General features: G+C 42.9%; 1 protein-coding gene across 1 annotated transcript; it reads left to right on the forward strand.

Annotated features, from left to right (window-relative positions):
• The first annotated feature begins 1,023 nt into the window (after positions 1–1,023).
• On the forward strand, positions 1,024–22,453 carry carm1 (coactivator-associated arginine methyltransferase 1). The gene is made up of 16 exons (XM_085157144.1): positions 1,024–1,239; positions 9,107–9,232; positions 11,570–11,676; positions 12,128–12,232; positions 12,362–12,472; positions 12,738–12,915; positions 13,142–13,232; positions 14,977–15,058; positions 15,204–15,289; positions 15,368–15,457; positions 15,554–15,691; positions 15,908–15,997; positions 16,115–16,227; positions 17,357–17,434; positions 17,835–17,903; positions 17,990–22,453. Exons 1-16 carry the CDS (start codon positions 1,098–1,100, stop codon positions 18,127–18,129), a joined length of 1,746 nt encoding a protein of 581 aa, XP_085013270.1. The 5' UTR covers positions 1,024–1,097; the 3' UTR covers positions 18,130–22,453.
• The last annotated feature ends 1,766 nt before the right edge of the window (positions 22,454–24,219 follow it).

Consider the following 24,219-nt stretch of genomic DNA (forward strand, 5'->3'; position numbering starts at 1 on the left):
TCGGATGTTCGAGCAATCAGTTCATGCTCCATTGATTAAAAATAAGTGCCTTTTCTGAGAAGTGTTGATGTTGCAGTGCTGATGCATGCTGGGAAATACGTATATTACTTGTAATTCCTGCCCCTGCTCTTGGTCATTTTTGGAAAATACTCATGAATTGGTTAAACTCAACAATGCAACAATTTGTTTTTTAAGGAGTTCATCATGTTTAGAAAGCCAAAGCAAAAAAGTGATGTTCAAATAAAGTACAAGGCCAGGACTTTGGTCTCGAGCAAAGCCTAAAAAATAAAGTTCTGATGGGTTATTTAATTATGAAACACTGTGCCCACTCATATTACCGAATTTCCCAGAGGAATCCACCCGAGGGATTAATAAAGTTCTATCTTATCTTCTCTTATATGTTGAACATATGCACTCACACAAATACATCTAGAAGCTGGTCCACTAGAAATGATTGTCTCAGTGGTTTTGTGGTGCGCTGACCCATACAGTCGGAAAGCACCTGCAGGTAATGGGCTTCTCTCTGTTGCCTGCTTACAGACATTACAGTCGTCTTTATGTTATATTAGTAGGGCTGAATCTGTGTTGGGCTTGTGCTGGTCTAGTTGAAGAAGCTGGTAAGTTTATAACCTGAGCTAGAAAAATGTGTTACTGTCTGTGGTTAATCTCTATGGTGCTGATCAAAGGTTTTGTTTTTACTACTACGGCGTGTGTCTGTGTGTGAGTGAGAGGGGGGTGCAGGTGGTGACGATGGTGGTTAGGGGGAGGGGGTGAGATACCGTGTTTGCTCTTGTGTAACATGGCGATAAAGAGACCCTAAAAACAAATAGCCCGCTGTGGGTTTCGGGCGGAAGTACAGTTTTCGTTTGGTTTTTAATTTTTTTTTAATCGTCAATAATAGATATATTTTAATCTCCATGATAACATTTGATTTCACATGCCGTATTGCGCGATGGTGTTTACGCAATACCCATTTCTAGCCGCCAGGTGGCACTGTTGCAAAGGCTTATCGCGTTGGTGCCCAGCGTGCCTCCAGCAGAGAGCAGTGCTTGGTTGGATGTGAGCGCCACTGATCTGTCTCTACTTCCAGAGCGAAGATGGCGGTCTCGGTATTCCGTGGCGTGCGGCTTCTCTCCATTGGAGACGCGAATGGAGATATACAGCGGCACTCAGAGCAGCAGCCGCTGCGGTTAGAAGTGAAGACATCACAAGATGCTGCCCTCCTCAATCTCTCCAATGGTGAGTTGACCCTTTTCCGCAGTTGCCGCAGATGGTCGGCCTGACTCAACTGCCGCGCCGCTAATGCTATCGCAGCGTTAATGCTTACAGGCTAAACTGCCAGCGTTAGTAGCCGAGAAGCTAACGCATCTTGAGAGACCACGTCGCCACCTCCTGCTTGTCACGAGGAAGCTCTTAAAACCCCGTTTTATCACCGTCCCGTAGGTGTTTTAATGTTGCTAACTTTAAGCTCAGTGCTTTGAGTTCAGTGCTTTGAAGACCACGGGAAACGTATAACGTAACACATACAACGTAGCTTAAGCGCATCAGTAAGCGGGGTAGCTAAGTAATGTGTACTTTAATGCTAGTTAAACAATGCCACTAGCCTGGCCTCAGCGGTGATGCGCCAACGTCCCGCACATTTGCTTTTTGTGTTTTCTCCCTGTTTCCCCCCTCTTATCTCACCAACGTGTATTTTGTCTTACAAATATGTTCAATATATTTATATGTAAACAAATAGACTTGTGTTGTCTAGAGACACTCGATGGACGGGTTCGAGTGTTTAGCTCGTGGACTAGCCTGCCCGATTGTTTGGGAGCCCAGAGCAGAGGGCATCACTCCTGACCCGCTCCGGTGTGCTGTAATCCTTGGGGCGACTCGCCGTCATCGCTGCTCTTTATTTTAGCCATCAGCACGTTCCCTTGTAAAACTTGCACTCTGTGTGCTGGTATAAGTTAGTAATGTTTAAGGTGCCAGGACGAAACCGGGCCCTCATTACTTATGCGTTTATCTTTGTTCTCGCTGGAACAATAGCCGGGTCCCGCCGCCTCCTTCCCTCCCGTGTGGAGGCAGCAGCAGAGCCGCTCCGCTCCTCCGCGGCTTTTCTGTTGAATGGGATGTCCCGCTGAAAAGAAACGGGCGCGCTGGACTCTCCTTCTGCTTCACATGCTCAAGTTCAAGAGAAGCACAACTCTGCGCCCAGGTTTCAGTGTATAATATCAGACCGTAGAGCTTTCTTCTAAAAATGATTTTCAGAGAACACAAGTTATACTAACTAATGAGGTTTGCCGCAAATAACTTATGTCATTGATTTTACACACAGTCTGTTTCAAATTGTTGGGCAGTATTGCTGTGTGCGTAACGCAGACCTTTCCGGAGCTGTGTGTAGTCTAGTAAATTTCCACAAGTGATGTCATTTACATTACTAATGGGCCAGGTCTGAAGTCTACCAGCTTTGAAAAAACGACATCTGGGGGTTTGGTTGGAAAGAGGGGCGCTTTACCAATCCTCTCCAGCAGGCTCGTCTCTGCTGGAGACCCTGCACTCATGTGCTCCTCCGATGCTTGGATTTCCTGCATGGTGAAGTCTTCTGCCCTCTTTGCTGGGTTTACGTGATTTAAGTTTAAATGTAAAAAGCACTCGATGTAACAAAGATGTTGTTTTTGTTTGTCTTTGACTTAGAAAGCGTTACAAAAACAAATTCAGGTCACTATGAAATATTAAATATTAGTAAATAATGGAAAAGCCTAATGAAATATAACCACTTCATTGTTAGAAAAAATGTCATTTGATACAAACATTAGCACCATTAATAAAACATCTGTCTCTCGTTGTGTGTGACAGCTCGGGAGCTCCTGTACCAAAACTCCAACAATCTTTCCAAGATGTTTTTTTTCTTTTGGACTTAAGTAGGAATTCATGCCAGTTTTTGGGGATGTGAAGCAGATTTTTCCCTGTAATTTTAGCACCACATGAATGCACCATTACAGGGAACAACCAAAGACTTTTCAGAGGACTTGTTAGTGAAGTGTCTCTTGTGCTGCGGTAAGCCTTACAATCCCTGTAAGATGTTTTAGAGGGGAGAAGGTCTGTGTCCAGTGTTCATGCTTTACTGAAATACATAAGAATATTGCACTTTTTTAGACTGCTGTCTCAAATGATATATTTAAAATGTCATAATTAGAAACCTTTAACTTTCATGCTAGTCTGAAAGTCCATATAGATGAAAAAAAGATAGATAGATAGATATAGACACTGGATGTGCAGTCTGACTGGCTGACCATGCAGTGATGTGCATATTGTGTATTGTCATTTCCTGTCCAGTCAGGTTCATGTATCCATGACGTAAAGCCCCATAAACAATCATCACACTCATCACTGCTGAGCAGGTGCAGGCTCACTGTGGGTGAGGCAGTAAGAGGAGACCTAGAAAGGAAGCAGCTTAGTGAAAACTAAGCAACGTTAATTCTGCTCACAGACGACAGCTGCACACAATCATTTTGTGCGAGTTCCAGATATTGTCAGAACAGAAGGCTCATTTCTTTCACTGAATTGATGAAGGTAACAGTGGAGAAATGTTAGCAGGACTGTGTGAAAGTTATAGAACTTGAGCTCCTTCATATGTTTATGTAACAGAGGCCGCCTTATTGAAATTGCTGTCACTGTAAAAATGTAGCCTTTTTCCACTAGTGCCTACATGACTCGACTTTTACATTGGGTAGCAGTTGCTTTTTTTTGTCTTTCAACTACCTGCACGGCCGGGGTCACCGATTGGCCAGTCAATGGCATCATGAGAGGGACTCCTTCACAAAAATCAAACCGCCATTTTTTGAAACCTGGCAATGAGGGAAACGGCTGGACAACAACCAACACTGGTCTGACACAAAGCCATAGACTGAGCAGCAGGTGTACCATCGCCTTGGTGTGGTCCATTGTTGCTTTGTTTGTGTTACATGCAAATGATTTCACAGGAATTTCAGTCATGTTGCTGTGTGACCCCAAACTCATTAGGTGGTAGAAAATGACAGTAGTTAAGTAGGTACTAGTAGAAAATGGGCTTTGCTATCTCATGTTGTCATTTAATGGGAAGTTGCATGGATCGTAAAGATGTAGGTCATGGCTAGCAGAAGCCAGCTCGTAAAAAAAGGCCTTAATGACATCACAAGTGCACTGGGTCACCTCAACTTGAGGTGACTGAATGTGTGACATTTCAAAAATCAGAATCAACACTTTGTTCACAATATAGGAACTGTGTGATTCATTGATCCCCTACAGTTGGTCAGTGGACTGCCTGGATCATCTGTCTTTGTACTGAGACGGGTAATTTCTCACATTTTAAAAAAGTATCTTATCATTTGTTTTGTAGTCTAAGTGGTTGAGAAGAGAACTCACCGACATGCTTGGCTGGCTTTTCTCCCAGAAGGTGCATGTTTCTAAATCTGAAGTGTCGGTCTCAATCCTTTAATAGATGCTGGATTAGCTCCGCCTGCTTTATGAGTTCACACTGGGCCTGCTGTTTGGCCCTGGAGGAATATTTGCATCGGGCACTTTTACAGAAGCGATTCTGTGGAACTTCCCTCCAGTTTTTTCCTTCCTCCTGACTTTTATTACATGGCCTGTTTTTCATAATGAAATGTGAATGTGAAACCTCAGAAAATAGAAGTTGATGCTTCGGTGTCCTGGTGTCCTTTCTGCTGTTGTCAGCATGCAATCATTCATTCTTGCAAAGAGCAAAATATGCCATTGCACTAAACCACTGTTTCATAGCAAAGCAGTCGCTTTTCATTCTGCTCAGTTACCTGACAGGATAGACGACTGAGAAACTGAAAGAAATGTATTGGGCTCTTCCAGTCTGATGTTTTGACTCGAGGCCCATGAGGGTGCAGGCTGACTGTACTCTGAGGCACTTATAAAATAAAAGACTAAGCGCTCTCAGTATGAAATAAATGAAATGAAAAATGGTTATAATGAACTTTGGTCAGTTATAGTAGAGTATGAGCGTGTTATGTTGCTGTATTGATGGAGTATGTTCTGATTTTTAAAATAGCTTTTTGTCTTGGTCGTGTATTTCCTCTGTAACAGTAAACACATTACAGGAGTCTTCACACCTTTACCGACACTTTTAGTCCTGATAAACTCTAAAAGACAGACTATAAATGGACTGAGGCAGAATGCCAGCCCAGCAACAAGAAAGCAATATTCTAGAAACACCTTTATCGTCCACTTTGACCTCAGTGGTAAAGAGTAAGTTAAATCAACTTTTTGACAACTGAAACAAAAGCTCAGAAGGAATTTCTAAATAGAAATCATTAGGATGCACCAGTTAATTTAACCTGTGCATCTAGGAGCACATCCGAAGAGCTCTGGCTAACGTTAACAAAACCAAAGGCAGCTCAAGCTCACACTTCCTCCCTTATCAGCCCACAGATGGCTACACGCAACCAGGAGAGCTAGTCTCAGTTTTGTTTTTTTCTAGTCTCTTTAGACATTGTCAATAAAGTGTTGGATACAGGTAAAACGTTGCATTTTAACAATGATGTCAACAAGGTAGTTCAGACTTGTGTTCCGGTTGTTTTGTGTACACATACAAATATACGCAAATCAGTAAATTTCAGCTCTTGCAGAGATCTTCTTGCAGCCTGTGTGAGCCGGACAAAGGAAACTGAGGCTACGTACACGGGTATTTTTGAAAATGGAGGTTTTCCGTTTCCGTTTTAAAAAATAGTCCCGTCCACACGTAAAGGCAGAAATGAAGGAAAACACTGCTAGGAACATGCCAAAGCAACAGGTGGCGCTATATTCCTAACCGTGCAGAAATGTTGGCCAATCAGAAGTCTAGAAGCCTCGGTGGGAAAAAGTAAACAAAGCTGGGGCATAGAAGCAGAACCGAGTCGTATGTGTGGAGGGACAGTAACTGTGTGTGTATATGTAAGCATTTAAACACTGCAGAGAGAACAATTAACAGTAACAGTATTGTAGAAATTCATTTCACCGAAACAATAACATGGCGCACAGTGTGACGTCAAAAAAGGCACACACCTTTGACGCTGCGTTTTCTGCGTTTCCTGCGTTTTTCTCGTCCACACGTAAATGCAAAAACGGAGTTTTCAAAAATATCCACCCTGGCCGGAGTTTTTAAAAATCTCAGTTTTCAGTGACCAAAAACGCCGTTTACGTGTGGACGAAAGGTGCAAACGCAGAAAAATCTGCGTTTTCAGAAACACCCGGGTACGTGTGGACGTAGCCTAAGACTGAACTGTATCCAGTAGGGGTGCAACGATACACAAAATTCACGGTTCGGTTCGGTTCGATACTTTGGTGTCACGGTTCGATATTTTTTCGATACAAAAAAAATGTTCATGCCTTTTTATTAATTTGTCATTTATTAAATTTTCACGGCACATTCTGCACCACATCTCTGTGCGTTCATCATTTGTTTGAAGCCAGCTCACCTCCTGCAACCACTTTTCAGAGAATACGCGCTTCTTTTGTGGTTCGGACTCCTTCTGACATTTCTTTGGAGGTGGAGGAACATCACAGTAACTGCTTAAAGGAGCTTCTTCGACATCTTTAAGAGTTCTAAACAAATGTCTGTCCTCCTGAAAATCTTATGTACGCAAACACGCGTTGCAACTTCTTATCTTGTGCGGGTTTTTATTTTGACAGCGAATGCGCACCTGCGGACCACTTATGTGCAGCCCTGGTTATTTAGCTCGTCATATTGCAGCCACAGAAATTCTTTTGTCCATGAAACCATAAAGCTGCACTTTCTTTTTTCCTTATAGTCTGATTTGTCATAACCTTTCCGTTTTGTGGTAAGCTTTTCTTTGGCTGTCACTTCTTCACGCTGACCTGTCTTATTTGGCTCAGCAGAACTAAAATATATATCCTGCTGCTTTTACACACGCACTAACATAACGCTCAGCGATTCTCTGCGCGATCAACCTCTCACATGTTTAAGCTGCGGGAGATTTCACTTGTCATGTTTGCATAGTAAGCTAACGATTGATAAGACGATGTCAGAGGAATTGGTGCGCAAATTATCATCACTCACCAATCAGTACTGTCGCTCTCTATACACAGTTCACGCGATTGCAAAGTGAAAGCAAAAAACAAGCGCAAATTCAAACGCGATTTCAGTATGTCACATATTGACAGTGGCCGATGCCAATGACATAATTACCCAGCTACATTTCCAAAAGAATGCAAAAGCATTGACATATATTTTTCCTTCCTAGGATAGGCCGACGGGCAGGGCAGAGATAGATTTTGGTAGCCCGACTGGAAAAAAGCCCCGTCGGGCTAGCGATTTTGCGAGCCCTGTATCTGATTGAGGAATCACTCATCTTTGGAAAAGAGAGTTTATTATGGAGAAATGTCTCTTTCCAAAATAAAAGCTATACTATACGCTTCTTCTGGGCTATATTCTCAGCAGCATATTAAACATATCAGGTCCCCATAAGGAGAATCGTGTGCTAACGGCTGTCTAAATGACTCGGGTAAAGTTTGTAGCATGCTGCTTGTTGTTTTTCTCTGCTTCCACTTGTCTTTGCACTAGGATGATGTCGGAGTAAATGTGCAGTCATATTGGTTGTGTTCCCACTAGTGCTGTCAGCGTAAATCTGAAATGACATTAACGTCACAACACGGCAAATCTCCGTTAACGAGCTACCGCGGATCACCTCATGAGTGGGGCTGGAAGACGTCAACACATTAACGAGCTAACTGCGCTAACACACTAGTTCCCACCAATTGAGCATTGCTGGCACATCCAACATACTGTTTTACTTTTGTCCATGACAGGCTTACCTTCAGGGTCATACATCACATGAAAACCAAAATAGTTCCAAACGCCAGATCTGAATGAGGGTGGGGGAGGTTCAATTTGCCATGTTGCAACTAGCCTAGCTTCTGTCTCGCTAGCTTGCCCTGCGCTCAGTGAATCTGTGTTCGACTACTCCGCCTAGGCTGCACTGTCGAGCGCAGATCCACTGAGCGCTCAACACAGACAGCATCATCAGAAGGAAAGTTGATAAAATAAATTAAAAATGTTGTATCGTTCGATACATATGCGTACCGAACCGAAAGCACTGTATCGAACGGTTCGATATCGATACGAGTATCGTTGCACCCCTAGTATCCAGGTCTCTTCTATCCTCCTTTTCCAGTCATTTTAAGTGTGAACCTACTGAGTCAAGGTGCCAACACCAGCATTATAGTGCAATAGCAGTGACACAGCATGGGGTGGAAGATGCTATATTAACTTTGCTGCATGTAGTACATACTCATCAGGAGTCGTGCTAAGATTTATTTATTTCTTTGATGACTTTTCATCAGCTGTGGCAGAAGAAGTTTTGCTGCCCTCTCGATTGGCTTCAGTGGGCTTCGTGTACGATAGAGAGGATGAGCACTGTCCAGCTCTTGAATATTTCATTAAATGGTGTGAGAGAGCAAATCTTGTCCTAAACACCACAAAGACTATTGTCCCCGTTAGTTTGGACCTGTTTTTGATGAACAATCCTTTATTTCAAATTTGTGAACATGAGCTGCACACAGGTTGACAAATTGGTGTCCCCGAAATCATCCCTGAGATGCAAGTGTCTGCATATTGTGCTACATATTGTCTTATTGTTGTGATTGTTTTTATGTGGTGTATACAAATGTCATAGACACTTGGTGGAGTCATTGTTTACATTTAGGTGGCACTAGCATCTCCTCCTTCATAACCTTCCTAAGTTGTCAGAGACTGACATGTGTCTCTTGCTCTCAGACGTGCCTGTGATTGTAGGGAACATAAATATATGCCATTGTTATAGCAATCATATCGGACTTATTTATACAGCGTAAAAATCTACATTGGTATTATCCCAGATGATATGTGGTACAGGCCTCCTGGTCATTAATAACATGAGACATTTGGGATATCAGCTGTGGTCATTGTGCTTTCTTCTGCTACCCTCCTTCAGCACTCTGGCGCTCACATGCTGTGATCTCAGCCCTCGCTGGTTTTAACCACCAGCAGAGTTTAAGCAGCATCACCTCGCTGCTTGTTTATATTTTGGTAAAGATGAGTATAAACTCTTTCTGTTCTCTCTCCCTTTCTTTCTAGGAGACGAGGCGAGTGTGTTCAAATGTTCGGTTTCCAGGGAGACGGAGTGCAGTCGCGTGGGGAAGCAGTCATTCATCATCACATTGGGCTGTAACAGTGTGCTGCTGCAGTTCTCCTCACCTACAGGTAAACACACAGGCAGCACAGCGGGTTGTCTACCAGTTGGAAAGTTGGTAGGTTGATCCCAGGCTGCTCCAGTTGGCAAATGTCCTCGGGCACAATACTGAACCCTGAGCTGTCCCCACTGCATTAATACTTAGTAATAGAAGTAGTGCGTGAGTGTGAGTAAGTGAATGAAGCTTGTAGTAGAGTAGAAACGTGCAATATAAGTACCGTTCACCCCACCACAGTAAGACCGTTACACGTTTCATTTTATACAAGTTTGGAGTCAAGAATATGTCAACTCTCTGAAAGTGTCTGTGGAGTTTTATGGAGCTGATGATGGTGAGCTGTGTTTCTGGGATGTGGTGCAGCTTGTTAACAACAAAGTCAAATATTCATGACAGCCTGCTTTTATTACCTGCAGGACACTGTTTACAGTTTGCAGTGAGTCAACGGTGTGTTCAGGAACAGTGCAGTAATTTGAGTGTTATTAGTTAAAATAGTGTTTGTTTATCTGTTAAATGAAAATTGTGTCACCATTCCTGGAAAGCTCCTCAGACCTCTGCAGGGAGTGTAGGCGAGTGTCTGTTTCTCTGATGAGCATCAGTAATAAGTGTCGATTCTTGCACCCAAATTTATTCCCTGTTTTATTTATTTTTTCTGCAAACAGTTTTACAACAAGTATATTTTTCTGTAAACATTAATATATGATCCTAAAGCAGGACAACTACACTGTCCTTGCTGACCTCATATCAGATGTGTACATAGACAAAGCCTTGGTTTGAATTCTCTTTATTTTTATTCGTTACTGAAACCCTTAAACACCCCCCAGTCTGCAACTGAAAGAATAAAAGCTAAAGATGCCTTTTAATGAAATACTCATTACATCCGATTGTCCCACATTTCATTCGTTGTGATATTCATATCAAGTTAACTTAATTAGTCAGTATTTTTGCCAGGTTTCTTTCCACGCTTCAAACAGGCTAATCTTTGTTGATATTGGAGGTCTTTCTCAGTCTTAGTCAAACGCTTAAAACACACATTTTTACAATATTACGATAGACACACACACATACATGTTTTCATATCTCAGTGAGGACATCTCATTGACATAATGCTTTCCCTAGCTGCTTACTTTAACCCCAACCATGAAAATGAATGCCTAATCCTAACCCTCAGCCTAAACGTAACCATAACTGTAACCCTGTATATATCTATCTACTTAGCACTTTTAATTCTTATTTTTATGTCTATTTAAGCGTTATATGACAGTATGTTTGCACTAAGTACCGCAGCAATTTCCTATTGTTGTAAACCTGCTCAACATTTGGCAATAAAAGCCTTTCTGATTCTGATTCTGACACTAAAACCACATTTTGAGCCTCAGAAATGTTTTCAAACTCACAGGGAAGGGCATTTTGTCCCCATAAGTGACTGTTGGTCCCCACAAATATAGCTGCACGCCCGTTTTCTGTCCTCACAAAGCTGTATAAACGTGCACGCACACACACACTCACACAGGGCTGCGTTGTCAGCAGCTGTTACTTTCAGCCTGCTTTATGGATTTAACAGCTTCATATTTTTCCCACAGGCAGTACACTCATCTGTGCTTGTGATTGGCTATACTCTGACAGGTACATGTTCAGATGAACGGGGTGCTGTTGGCAAAGATTATATTTAATGTATTTCTAGACCTCTTCTAGACCGTTTGCACACACATGCCCGTGCCCCTTCTCACTACTGCCACAAATCTGATGACACTGGAAAAATAGCAGCCACTGCCATCGAGCTGACAGATGCTGAAAAAATGAAGTGGTTTTTGTTTATTTATAATAAATTGAGATTTAATTCAGTTTTATTTATATAGCGCCAAATCACAACAGCCGCCTCGAGGCGCGCCATTAATTGAGATTTCTGTGTTCACCTTGAACAAAAAGTCGTGTAAATGCACAAATGAAGCAGACAAAGAAGGAAATGTTGTGATTGATGCATCAGTATTGGTGCATTTTCCATGATATGTGTTAAAAATGTTAACACTGTGTGCACTGAGGAGGAGGAGGTAGACCCACTCATGATTAATGCAGACACGCACCAAAGCATGTGGGACATGGCAGTTTAAAAAAATGACCTATGCTTGTGAAATGCAAACTTAAATCTTAAAACTGTGATATTGAATTACTTAATTACTTAATCATGTATTTGTTACACCTAAGTTGCAGTTGTTGCACGTGATTTAATATTGTTTCCCAGCACAAGAGGACAGAAAACCAAACTGTTTACAGCCGACAGCACAGGAAGAGGAAAAGGATTAAACTGCAGTGTAGCTCAACAAAACCAACTTACAGTGTGTTTGTGCTTCAGACTTTCAGTCTTTTTATAACGTGCTGAAGAACTGTCGTGGGCATATTGGAGAGCAATCTGTCTTCAGTGAAAGAACAGAGGAGTCCTCTGCTGTACAGTATTTCCAGGTGACTGTCACACACTCACACACTCTCACACAATTTTGTGACTCTTGAATTATCTCCTGACTAATTTGAATCCACATTTCCTTTTAAACACACTGCAGTAATGACGCTTACTTTGTTCTCGGCTGAGTATTTATAGACTGCTCATTACAGGAATATTCAGTCAGAATGAAGCCTGCTTCTGTTTTTTTTGGGCACCATCTGAACTACTTTGTGTTTAAAAGTAGCTGCAAGTCAGCTCCAGGAGGAGTTCAAAGGGCTCTGTAGCACTTCTACCTGCAAGCATCCATCTGTTGAGAAGCCTCTTGGTTTGGTTGTTTACAGATCCCAGCACAAACTATCTTTTTTTTAAGAAACTTAAAGAACTTTGTTTCTCTTTTTTTTTAAACTGCAAATTGAGCTCAAGTCAAAGTGCCAAAAGTCCAAACTCACGAGCGTGTTTGTGTTTGTGCAGTTTTATGGCTACCTCTCCCAGCAACAGAACATGATGCAGGACTATGTTCGGACAGGGACTTACCAGCGGGCTATTCTCCAGAACCACACTGACTTTAAGGACAAGGTAGCGAGCTGAATATGTGCTATTTGATAAGGCTGACAGATGTTTGAAAACAGCTGGTTTACATTAAGTACAGACTAAAGTGTTGTCCTGCCAGCTGTGACTGTGTGCTGTCTGTCCTCTGTTCTCCAGGTGGTGCTGGATGTGGGTTGTGGCTCGGGAATCCTCTCTTTCTTTGCAGCTCAAGCTGGAGCCAGGAAGGTGTACGCTGTAGAGGCCAGCACCATGGCACAGCACGCCGAGGTACACGCACAGATTCATGCTGAGATCAGTGACCGACCTCTGATTATGCTTTCACTGGATGCACAGCCTCTCACTGTTTACGATCCATTCACTATACTAAATGTTTTAAATTCAGGTGACGTTGTTTGAGCTGTGGGAATCTCGCTGTTGCTGAAAATGTAACAGCTATGAGCTCTGGCTGTCTGGACAGTCCACATTAACTTTAGATCAGACAAGCTGAATCCAGCTTTTTGAACGACGATGTGTTTGATGTGTTGTGCTGCAGGTGCTGGTGAACAGCAACCGTCTGGGGGAGCGCGTGGCCGTCATTCCGGGCAAAGTAGAGGAGGTGACGCTGCCGGAGCAAGTTGACATCATCATTTCAGAGCCCATGGGTTACATGCTGTTCAATGAGCGCATGCTGGAGAGCTACCTGCATGCTAAGAAGTTCCTCAAACCTAATGGTGAGTCTCGGAAGAACAAGAGATGTACTTGAAATGTTAGAATTGAGACTGCAGACAGCCACAGATTAGTGACAGTAGCTGCTCCTGGCGAGTTTTGCATGTTGTCAGATATCCACAGGCTTTGGTGTCCCAAATCATTTGATCTGATTTGAAGAATCTTGCACTGTGGTGGAAGATACGTGAACACGAGTTTTGCTTACTGTCTTCATCGGTGCGGGTGTTTCAGGTAAAATGTTCCCCACTATTGGAGATGTCCACCTGGCCCCCTTCACAGACGAGCAGCTGTACATGGAGCAGTTCACCAAAGCCAACTTCTGGTAAGAACAGAACGAGGGAGGGAATGGAGGAGGTTCTCTGGGTCAGCGTCATTGTTTTCTTCATCGGATTCATTTGGTTAGAAAGCTTTTCTATGCATGAATGTGTTTTTAATGCCTTATCAAATTGAGAAACTCCTTCATGCATCTGAGCTCCAAGTAAAGGCAGTTTTCTTCTTTCTTCTCTGCTGGCAGTTTAACTATTCATCTGTTTCTGTTATGAGAGCAGAGTATTGTTTAAAACGTTGGTCATTACGTTCGAAATCTTAATCATCTTTTCGGGGCTAGTTTGACCGTTTGCATCAGCGAGGGAGTTGGTGCTTCAGCAGCGTGCAAAGGTGTTTATCGCACTCAGAGGTATGAGTTATGCAAACTAGCGTGATAACAGTAGGCACGAGTAGGGATGGGGGACCTTTAAGGTTTTTTCCGATACCAGTACCAAACCGGTACTTTTGAAACGTGCTGGTGCTTAAACGGTGCTCAAACCGGTTCTTAAAGAATGGAGAACACAAACTTTGTCCAAAAACCTCTCATGTTCAGCTGTTTTTTTGTAAAAAGACAACAATGTTAGCCTTTTCTGCAGATATAGGGGATTTATGGTATCACTCTTGGCTGGAAGCAGTGCTTAAACAATGGAAAAAACAAAATTGGTCCAAAAACCTCTCATGTTTAGCTGTTTCCCACTTTTTCTTTGGTCATTTTAGCCTTTTTGGCCAGGGTGAAGGGAGTATCTGCCATCAAACAAGAAGACCGCCGCATGTAGCTATGATGATGGTTGCTAGTTCACCTTACATGCATTAATGTAATAACGTGGTTAGCCTACTCAACGTAAATTACACACGAACAACATTAAGCTACTCACGCAGAGAAGAACGGCTGCTGCTGCATCATCATCCTCATCATTTCTGCTACACTGGCAGGGCTAGGGGCCAGGACTCTCCTCTTCGGGTTCTTGGGGGATGTTGCTAACTCCGGGTCCGATAACAGGCAACCCACCCGCAGTCGGTGTGAGGTCTCGCCGCAAGCTATCAAATACGGCGCATTTCTCAGCTTTTAAAAAAACGCTATGCGTCGCCAGGTGTTTCATCAGAATCGAAGAGTTACCTCCTTTGCACAGTATCACAGTATCAGCTTAAAGCACTTGTTGCAGCTGCTGAGTTTGCTTATTTTGCTGTGAAGTACAGCCAGACTTTTGACCGCTTCACCTTGGGCATTTTTAATCTGTAGCTCTGCTCTAAAAGAACGTACGTACCTGGGCCCGCATACTACGCTCGCAAAGGTAAAATGATTGGCTAGAATTCAAAGTGCATGACATTCAGGGGGAAAAAAACACAGAAATGTGCTCTGCTTTTCAGCCTGGTTACTACCATTTATGTCAGAACCGGTACCGGTACCTATCCCTAGGCACGAGTGAGTGTAGGACGCAATCAGATGCTAATGTTGTCGAGTTAACGTCAAACCGGTTTAGGCTGTTTAAGAAGCAGTAGAGCCTTGGAGAGGTTTGTCCCTAAATATAAAATTTACTTGGTTTTTGTTGTTGATTTTGTTTTTTAAATGATGATGTCATGTTGGGCTTGCAGGAGTACTCGCTACCCAAAATGAGCTAATGATTAGATTTTTATTGCTCTTGTTTTGTTACATTCATTGGCATGTGCATTGGTGCGTGTGTTGATGAGCCATTTTTATTGCTGAGGCAGGAATCAAGCAATCTAAAAGTGGGAATCTACACTTCTTCCTGTCCCCTCAGGTACCAGCCCTCCTTCCACGGTGTAGACCTCTCTGCCCTGCGGGGGGCAGCAGTGGACGAGTATTTCCGCCAGCCAATTGTGGTAAGTAATGCATGCATGCATGTGCAGGATTTTAAGATCAGAATTGAACAAACGAGCAAAGCGATCTGACGGTAATATCGACTTGTGGGCGCAGTGTTTTGTAGAAATCAGAGTTGTGTGAAAGCAGATTTCTTTCCCCCCACAGGACACGTTTGATATCCGTATTCTGATGGCCAAGTCAGTCAAATACACAGTCAACTTCCTGGAGGCCAAAGAAGAGGATCTTTACAGGTGTGTGTCCAGTTTAATGTGTGTCTGTGATTACTGTAGGAATGTCTACTAATAAATGATAAATGGTTTTGCTTTCAGGATAGAGATTCCCTTTAAGTTCCACATGATGCATTCGGGCCTGGTGCACGGCCTGGCTTTCTGGTTTGACGTGGCTTTTATTGGATCAGTGTAAGTCAGGAAGTCTGCGTGAGTGTGTTGAAGCTAAAGAAGTTTTGACGTGCGCCAGCTTTGTCCTTAAACATCAATCTATTTGTGTTCCTGTAGGATGACAGTGTGGCTATCCACAGCACCCACAGAGCCTCTCACTCACTGGTACCAGGTGCGCTGTCTCCTGCAGTCTCCTCTTTTCACCAAGGCTGGGGACACTTTGTCCGGCACTGCGCTGCTGGTGGCCAACAAGAGGTATGTTCGTATTAATGCAAGAAAACTACAGTTTTTTAGAATAAGCTTTGACGTCACAGCAAACCCTGTTGTCATGTTTTGGAAACCTGTTCATTTCCTAGCTGAAGTTGGGCATCAACATGGGAGCGTGCCTTAAGTGGCCACTCCAGGAACCTTGCTTGCATGCTAATCATGTTATTCTGATGATAATTAGTCTCAATATTTACTTCTTAACAGACAAAGCTACGACATCAGTATTGTTGCCCAGGTGGACCAGACAGGATCAAAGTCCAGCAACCTCCTGGACTTGAAGAACCCCTTTTTCAGGTGAGTTTATCCTGACCACAGCAAACACAGCCAATCTGCTTTGCACTGTTGACACAGTGTCTGGTGTCGCTAAACAGTCTTCTCTAACTTCTTATATCTATTTTTATCTATGTGTAGGTACACAGGCACTACCCCCAACCCCCCTCCTGGCTCACACTACACCTCCCCGTCTGAGAACATGTGGAACACAGGGGCAGCCTACAACATGAGTCAGGGGATGGCTGTATCAGGTGAACACACTCAGACACTGCTAGATTAAGTAAATACTTCAGACATGGCGTGGTATGTCCATTCTCCATATCCCAGCTGTCTTAGAGCAGGGGCAGAGTACATCCTGGACAGGTAGCCAGTCTGTCGCAGGGCTAACACAGAGAGACAGACAATCACTCGCACTCACAGGCACACCTGGGCAATTTAGGCCAATTAATTCAACCCCATTAACTGCATATGTTTGGACTGTGGGAGGAAGCCAGAGAGAAACCACGCAAACACGGGGAGAACAAACTGCAAACAGAAAGACCACCGTGCTGCCACACAGAGACCAAAGAACAACAAGACTGAGAATTAAATGCATTGGATGGTGCTCACTAATCATGATGGCAGCGATGAAGACCAGGAGCTGAAACACGTTGGTCAAGCGATGAAGTTGTTCTGTATAGTAGTGTAGCTGCAGCGGTTCTTCAGATTTGTCCTCTTCTCTGGGCTTCTTGGAAGTAAGACAAATGTCCGCTTTAGTAGCAAAACTCCAACGTAGAAACAGGAAAGACTAAATCAGTTCAAACATAAACCAGTGTAAAAACCAGTCTGCGTAAATTTATTATAGTAAACATGCCTGAAATTTCATGCACATCTATTCTATAGCTTTATTAGCTCAAGTTTCTGAGAACTGGGAAGAAGACTGTATATAATGATGGACATAGCCAGGTGTGACTCACTTTGCCCTGGAGCTAGATTGAAGTCCAGAGTTACGTCTTGTAGTCGGCACCAGCTTTTCCAGCTGTAACTGTGCAGATACAAGAGGAAATGCTTGGTTACAGCTAAACTAGCAACATATGCTAATAGACTGTTTGTTTGTTTGTTTTTAAAGGTTGAATGTTAGTTTAAAACAGTTTGTTCTAAAATATTCATGAGGAATGAACAGCAACAACACCTGTCTGAAACTGTAAACTTCCAAATGTGCAGTGCGGCCCTGCAGTAGGACTTCCTGCCATGGTGCATCACTAACTACTTACCAACTCCGGCATCACATTTTAAGATCACGTCCACTCTGGATGTGTTCAGGAACCAACCCCAAAGAGTGTTTTTGACGGTTTATAGTAAAAGCTGTTTTTTGGGTTTCTTTGCTGCCTCTTTCTGCAGGGATGCCCGCAGCTTATGACCTCAGCACAGTCATCGGCAGCGGCCCGTCAGTGTCTCACAACAACCTCATCCCCCTGGGTATGAATCTCATCTGAAAATCATCATTTTACTGTTACTGGAGTGCATCATTCCAGCTCATCAAATCACACTTAACTCTTTCAATGCTGTTTTTTTTATTTATTTTTTTTAACCCCACTCTGTTGTTTCGGCTCCTCTGAGCAACATCAAAGGGCTTTTAGTTTGAAAACGTTTGAAAGTACTCAGTTATAGTTTAGCTTTTGATTTTAGTGATATTTCTGATGTTTACATCAGAATACAGCTTTTAGTCTGTGTCGGGACCCAAATTACTTCAGATTTTTGTAAAGCAGCTGATGTGGCTCTTTCACAGAAAAGGCAGGCGTTTATTGCACTGGTGAAATGGTTTGTCACTCCGATGCTACTTGGTTTTAACAGTGCTTTCATCTCTGATTGGTCACAGTGAACACAGGGATTGTAAATCATACCCACTCCAGGATGGGCTCAATCATGAGCACAGGAATTGTCCAGGGTAAGCCCGCTGGTCCACAAACACAAGTTTACTGTCCAAGTCTTCTCAGTGTGAACGTTGACTCTTATGCTTTGTTTCCAATTTAGGAGCCACTACGGGTCAGTCCGGCCCCAGTAGCAGCGGTACTTACTATCCTGTCACCAACCAGTTCACCATGGGGGGCGCTGCCATCTCCATGGCCTCACCTATGGTCATCCCTAGCAACACCATGCATTATGGCAGTTAAGACGAAGACCTCGCAAAGACCTCCTATGCCCCCGCATGAGAAGAATCCCCCTCCCCCCTACCCCTCCCCAACCCAGATTGATCACCAACTGCAGCCAAAACCAGTATACCAAAACCAGCTCTGTGCTGGAGATTCCTTTTTGTTCGACACCCTCTTTCTGCTGTTGAATCATCGCTAGATGAACGGTTGAAAACTCTCGTTTCCGTCCAGACTCTTGTCTTTCCGAAAGCCGAAGCCTTCCTTTTCCCCCCTCCCTCACTGGGACTGTATCATCTGAGATGCACAGCAGTTTATCATCTGACCTCCCTGGGTTTCCACCCTCCTTCAATATGTATTTCAATCCCTCCACCTCCCTTATTTTCTCTTTATAGCTCATTATTTAGATGTCACGACCCTGCGAGTGTTTGTCTTTCCTCAAGAATCCGCTTGTTGTCAGATACCAGCATCGGTCCGCTCCCGTGGTTCTCCACACCTCCACACCAGTGATGCTGAAGCTTTTCACTTGTGCAGTAGGACACTGTTATCATGATCATCATCACTGCGTCTCTACAGGTGCCACCTTAGCTTTTCATACTGGATCCAGCCAAGTTCCCTCCACACTTCCCCAGAGACTGAGCTGTGCCGAATGAAACAGCCCCCTCAAATCATTAAACAAACGGCATCTTGCTTACTCCTACTCATGCAGTTTGGGTTTAGGCGGAGGAGGATGGATCACAAACTGAAGCCATCTACAAGTCTTGGCACCCAGAGGAGGAGAAATATTTTTTTGTGTGTTTTGTTGTTCTGTTTTGTTTTTTTAGTGGCTTGGACAGGCTGACCCTCAGAGTTCTGCTTGGAAGCATTGGTGTTGCTCTATCACCTTCCATGCTGAGTCATGATAACGGAGCGTCTCAGTGTCTGCTATGAGTTGCTGTTTGTTGACATCACCAGTCTTTTAAAATGATGGCATTCTCCAATTCAGACAGGTTACCTTTCCGTTAATGTTGTTCAGCGTCTCATTCAGACAAATCCACAATATGTACACAGCGTTGCCCGTATGTGGAGCCAGCACTTGACCCCATTTCTAAATGTTTAGGTCTCTCTGCTGTTGTCAGAGTTGTAACCTTGTGTGTTTCTATCAGTAAATGTGACTACACTGAGACTTGTGTGATGATATAAGTGATGCGTAAATGTTTCTAGGCCTTATAAGATGACTCACTGTGGTTAATATCTGAACAGGAAACTTGAAGATGCCCTCGGGTTAATGGAAAAGAGCGACTGAATGGTTGGGGCTTTTCAGTAAATGCTCCTGTGTGCGCTGCTTCTCAGTGCTAGCATGATTACTACCATTCATTGTGGCTGCACGTGCTGTTAGGGTTAGAGTCCTACTTACCCACGGACTCTGAAAGAACGAGTAGCTGAAATATTGGTGTTGGGATGCTAACTTACCTCATCTTTGCATAATACCACTTTGTTCTACTACTACTTCCTGGTTTTCATATTAAGAAGTTGTAGAACTGTTCAGATTACCGACTCACACCTTCTAAAAACAGTAGGTGTCTTAGATGGATCTAATATCTTTAGCACAAATAAAACTTGAGGAATCGGATGCTTTGACGAGCAGCAGTAGGATGCTGCGTCTGCACAGGACATTTCCAGCTCTGTCCTCATTGTGGCATTGCCGAGTTTGAGCACCGTCCAAAGTGAATACAAAAATTCAACAAGACACCATTGGAGGAGTTGCAGGAAGATTTTTTTGTCCAGTCTTTATTTCATGTTGTACAACTGAATTTAGCATGAAGTTCACACATTGAAATTCATGTTTTAAGGCAAATCTGTATTTGAGCTGATGACCTGTTTGATCCTGTAGGGTTCTTCACATGTTTGTCACCATTGTAAACGGCTTCAGCTCGATATGAAACGGTTTCTGATCAGTGCGTGAACTGTACGACACTTAAAGTGGTGGTGGTAGTAATAGATGGTCAGGAGATGATAAACTTACAGCAGTTCACTCATCCACATCGATCTGTAATTACGGCCCTGTCATAGTAGTCAGCTTTATCCTTGGCTTGCTTCAGAGTTGTGGATAGTTGAACTTATTCTCGGCCACTTTACAGCACAGAGTTATTTTTGGCGGCCACCAAATTTTGGCTTTTGTTGGTCTGTGGTTGCCAAATAGCTGCCAGCTGCTTGCCATGTCTCTTTAGGGACTCGTGGAAGATTTGATTGTTTCTCGTACCCAACATGGAAGGTGACGGATCGCACAGTCTGAGAGAAGCTAGAACATTTCAGCCCTGTCAGCCTAAAATATGAAATGCACTTTCTGCTGCTCCTCATGTTTTCTGCACCCAGAAGGTTTTTTTTTTTTTGGTTTTTTTAAAATCAGAATAAATTGCAGAAGCTTCTTGCCAGTCAGGCATTTGTTGAGCCAGATTGCTTCGGTGCAGTTGGAGGAAGATTTGGAGAATGAACCAGTAAAGACCAATGACCCAGGATGCAGCCAGCTGGCTAACGGGAAAAGAAAAGCTGTGCCGGACCGGCAACGTCCTAGTTTACATCTTTGTTTCCTTTGCCTGACGCTCCTCCCAACCTCCTTTTGAGACTGTGAGACTGTCACAAGTAGACTTCAATGACACGGCGAGGGAGAAGGGGCCGGTACACCTCTCTCCTCGTCTGTTCAATGTGTATGACCTCCAACATATCATTGCCCCAACACACGCACCCCTGCCCACACCCCCTTTTTATCAGTCAAGGAAAGAAAGACTGACACATTTATGCATTGCTTCCAGTGTCACAACTATTGGAATTTGAGTTAGTAGGAGTGCCGAGGGGGGAAAAATGTCTGTTTGTAGGAATAATCTTTTTTTGTTTTCTTGATATTTTTTTTTCTTTATTTCACAAAAAAAGCAAACAAGGAAAAAAGCGCAAATTAAATGTTGTGGAAATGTTTCAAAACCATCCTGGAGTCAGGTGTTGTAGTACTTTAATTTGTTACCTTCTACTTTGTTAAATAGACTGTGGATACAACAGATGTTTACCATGTTGTAGCTGCTCTATAGCCATCGTGTCTCTTCTGTCACGGATTCATTGCTCTGTGTAGTCATAGTGGCATCCACTTTGACCATGGAAGTGTATGAGGAAGACTCACTGACATGTTCTCTCATTTGTGTGTTCGCCAACTAGTAATAACACCTTTCTCACTGTCTGACATTGACTCGTCTGCTCCGGACACAGTTAAAAGAAGCCACTGTGCTTAAGACTGCTAAGTGATTCCTGCTTTATGGGTACATTAGTCACTGATGTCACAGTAGGCACCTTTTAAACCTTTAAATGACGCCATGAGGCATCTATGGAGCAACGCATGGAAACGACTAACATCCAAGGGAAATTGGTAACAAAATAGAATATAAAAAGTAACTGATCATAGAATCATGACTTAGGAATAGTATATTTTGGCTTGCTTTCAGGAACAGCCATAAGATTGCTGATATGGCTCTGTCTTCATAATTTCCCTGTTTAAAAACGGGCAATGTCACTGCTACTTAATTTGAAAAGGGGTCAGGAGGTAATGCTGAAGACAACTTCGAGGTACTTCCAATGGTATCTGCTGATACTGTGGTCTGAAAGTGGTCGGGCGAAAGCTGAATATTTTTGGTCCTAATTGATGATAATTGGCAAAGAAAATGCGGTTTATCCATGATGATGAGTATTATTTACAAAAAAAATAATGGGGGGACTCTTATTGGTTAAGCTATTTTAAACATTTATATTGTCTGTGGGTGTTAAAAACATAGCTGTCATGTCACAAAGGCCCCGATATTTCCACCTTTGCAGTCGAGTGTGTACAAAATCATACGTGAAGAAGGGCGGGTCTAACTGTGACGGTGCATCGCTTGATTGAGTCATTAGTCAATGAGCTTGTAGTTTAATGCCACAGGAAATCCTCCATTTAAAACCATGTTGTGGCCAAGATTTACAAAACAGACTGTTTTTATTCACTGACCCCAAATAAGTGACTCGGCCCATGAACTCCTGGGACACCACAGGAAATCTTTGTCACAACCATCCTAGTGCTGGTATGCTAGCAGTTGCTAATTAGTCATCAGTGCTGCTTACAGCTGAAAATAACTGTAATGTCAGATTGCTGATATTTATTCATAAACTTTGGGGGTGCTCATAAAACCCCTAAGGGAGTTTTTATTTAAATAGAAATAGAATTGTCTTTGTTTTTTGTGATGAATACAGCAGGTTGCGACACAGACCTCATGGGAGACCTTCAGGACAAGCGGTGCCTACAAACCAAACAAGGGTCTAAAAACAAAATTAAAAACTTGGGTTTCACAAATGTTTCTAATCTCCAGCAGTGTTCTGAACATGCATGTGTTTATATGTAAGTGTTTTCAGCCAAGCTGTGGGAAAATGAGGAGGATGTATTCAGTTTGAGAGGTACAGTATTGAGGAAATCCACACAGAGGTGTTTGTTCTTGAGGTAAGTGTTAAGGACAACGGTTTGGGTGGTTTCTCCTAGACTCACTGGTACAATGCTGTTCCAACAGCCATAATGAAAATACCAGCTACTCCAAATTCAATTGGGTAGCTAGATGTAATTAAAGATGAGAGCAGTACTTGCTGAGATCATAAAGCTTTTAAATTTATAAAATTGTATGTGGAACTGGGATTGCGCTTCATTTAGAGCACAGTTGTCGAACTCCAGGCCTCAAGGGCCGGTGTCCTGCAGGTTTTAGATGTGTCCTTGATCCAACACAGCTGATGTCTTGAAGTTCTCCAGAAGCCTGGTAATGAACTACTATTTTGAATCAGGTGCGTTGACATAGGGTGAGATCTAAAACCGTGCAGGACTCGAGGCCCGGAGTTTGACACCCCTGATTTAGAAGATCTTTCTCTGGTCTGGAAAAAAGGTTGAGTGTTTGTTTTTTTTCTTTTTCCAAATGCTATTTTTTAAAAAACAAAACAAAAAAAACAACCCAAAGCCTTCTGTAAAGTTAGGGCATCTCACATTTTAACAGAGATTAGTAGAAACGGTTTGAATCGTATCTGTCAAAAAGATTACAGTTTATAGATGTAAATGGGAGTTGCACAAAATGTTCCATGGAGTTACGCTCTCTGGACTGTTGCTTGTTAAATTACACGTGCTTCCCTTTGATGATCCTGTTAGAAAGAAAACTTCAAACACTTTCATTACTAGACGGGTGATACCCAACTTTCTTTATCCATGAAGCCATTTTTAGAAGGAGTTTTCCTTCAGTGTGTTATTTGGCTAACTGTTAAATCAAGAATCCAGTTTAAAGTCCTTCTCCTCACATACGAAATCTCGAACAATCAGGCCTTGTCTTGTCTTACAGATCGCACCTTGTTCTAACAGAGCACTTCCCCCTCAGGGTGCTGGTTACCTGAGGGGGAAGGGATGTTATAAAAGTGGAATAGGAAACGTGTTTCAGCTGTCAGGTCTTTCTTCTGTGGAACTAGTTTCCTTGTTTGTTTCTGTACTTTCAAGAGGTCTAGAAGTTTATTTATTGATTTAAAAAACAAAACAATATCGCTTTCATTCACCCAACTATAGCTCTTAGTTAAGCTGCCTTATGCAGGCTTAAGTGAGTCTGCATACACATTTCTGGTTGGACAGAGGAGGGAGAGGGACATTCACCCAGTCCAGACATGCTGTAAATAAACTATGGATGTGGTCACCAAGTGATCACCCATTCATTTTGGCACTCCACATGTTAAAGCCTTAAGGCCACCATCATGATGGTTTCTCTGAGCCAGGAGTGATCCTGTTTAGGGACACGATGGAGGGTTGAACGTTAGGGTGGATTACGTTAGGGATTGCCTCTGAGCTGAGGTTTATGGCAAGAGTGAAAGGGAAGGTTTGCAAGATGGTAGTGAAGCCTGGTGCGAAATATGACTTAAAAATTAGGCTGAGCTGGAGGTAGCATAGTTGACGATGTTAAGATTTTTATTGGGGAGTGACAGGAATGGACAGGATTATAAATTAACATATCAGAGGGACTCATCAGTTTTTCCACCTTAGAGACAAAAGTTAGAGAGACGAGACACAACTGTCAGAGAGGAGGAAGACCACAGAGAAGATTC

Source organism: Neolamprologus multifasciatus, chromosome 4 (assembly GCF_963576455.1).
Source record: "Neolamprologus multifasciatus chromosome 4, fNeoMul1.2, whole genome shotgun sequence".
Taxonomy (NCBI): domain Eukaryota; kingdom Metazoa; phylum Chordata; class Actinopteri; order Cichliformes; family Cichlidae; genus Neolamprologus; species Neolamprologus multifasciatus.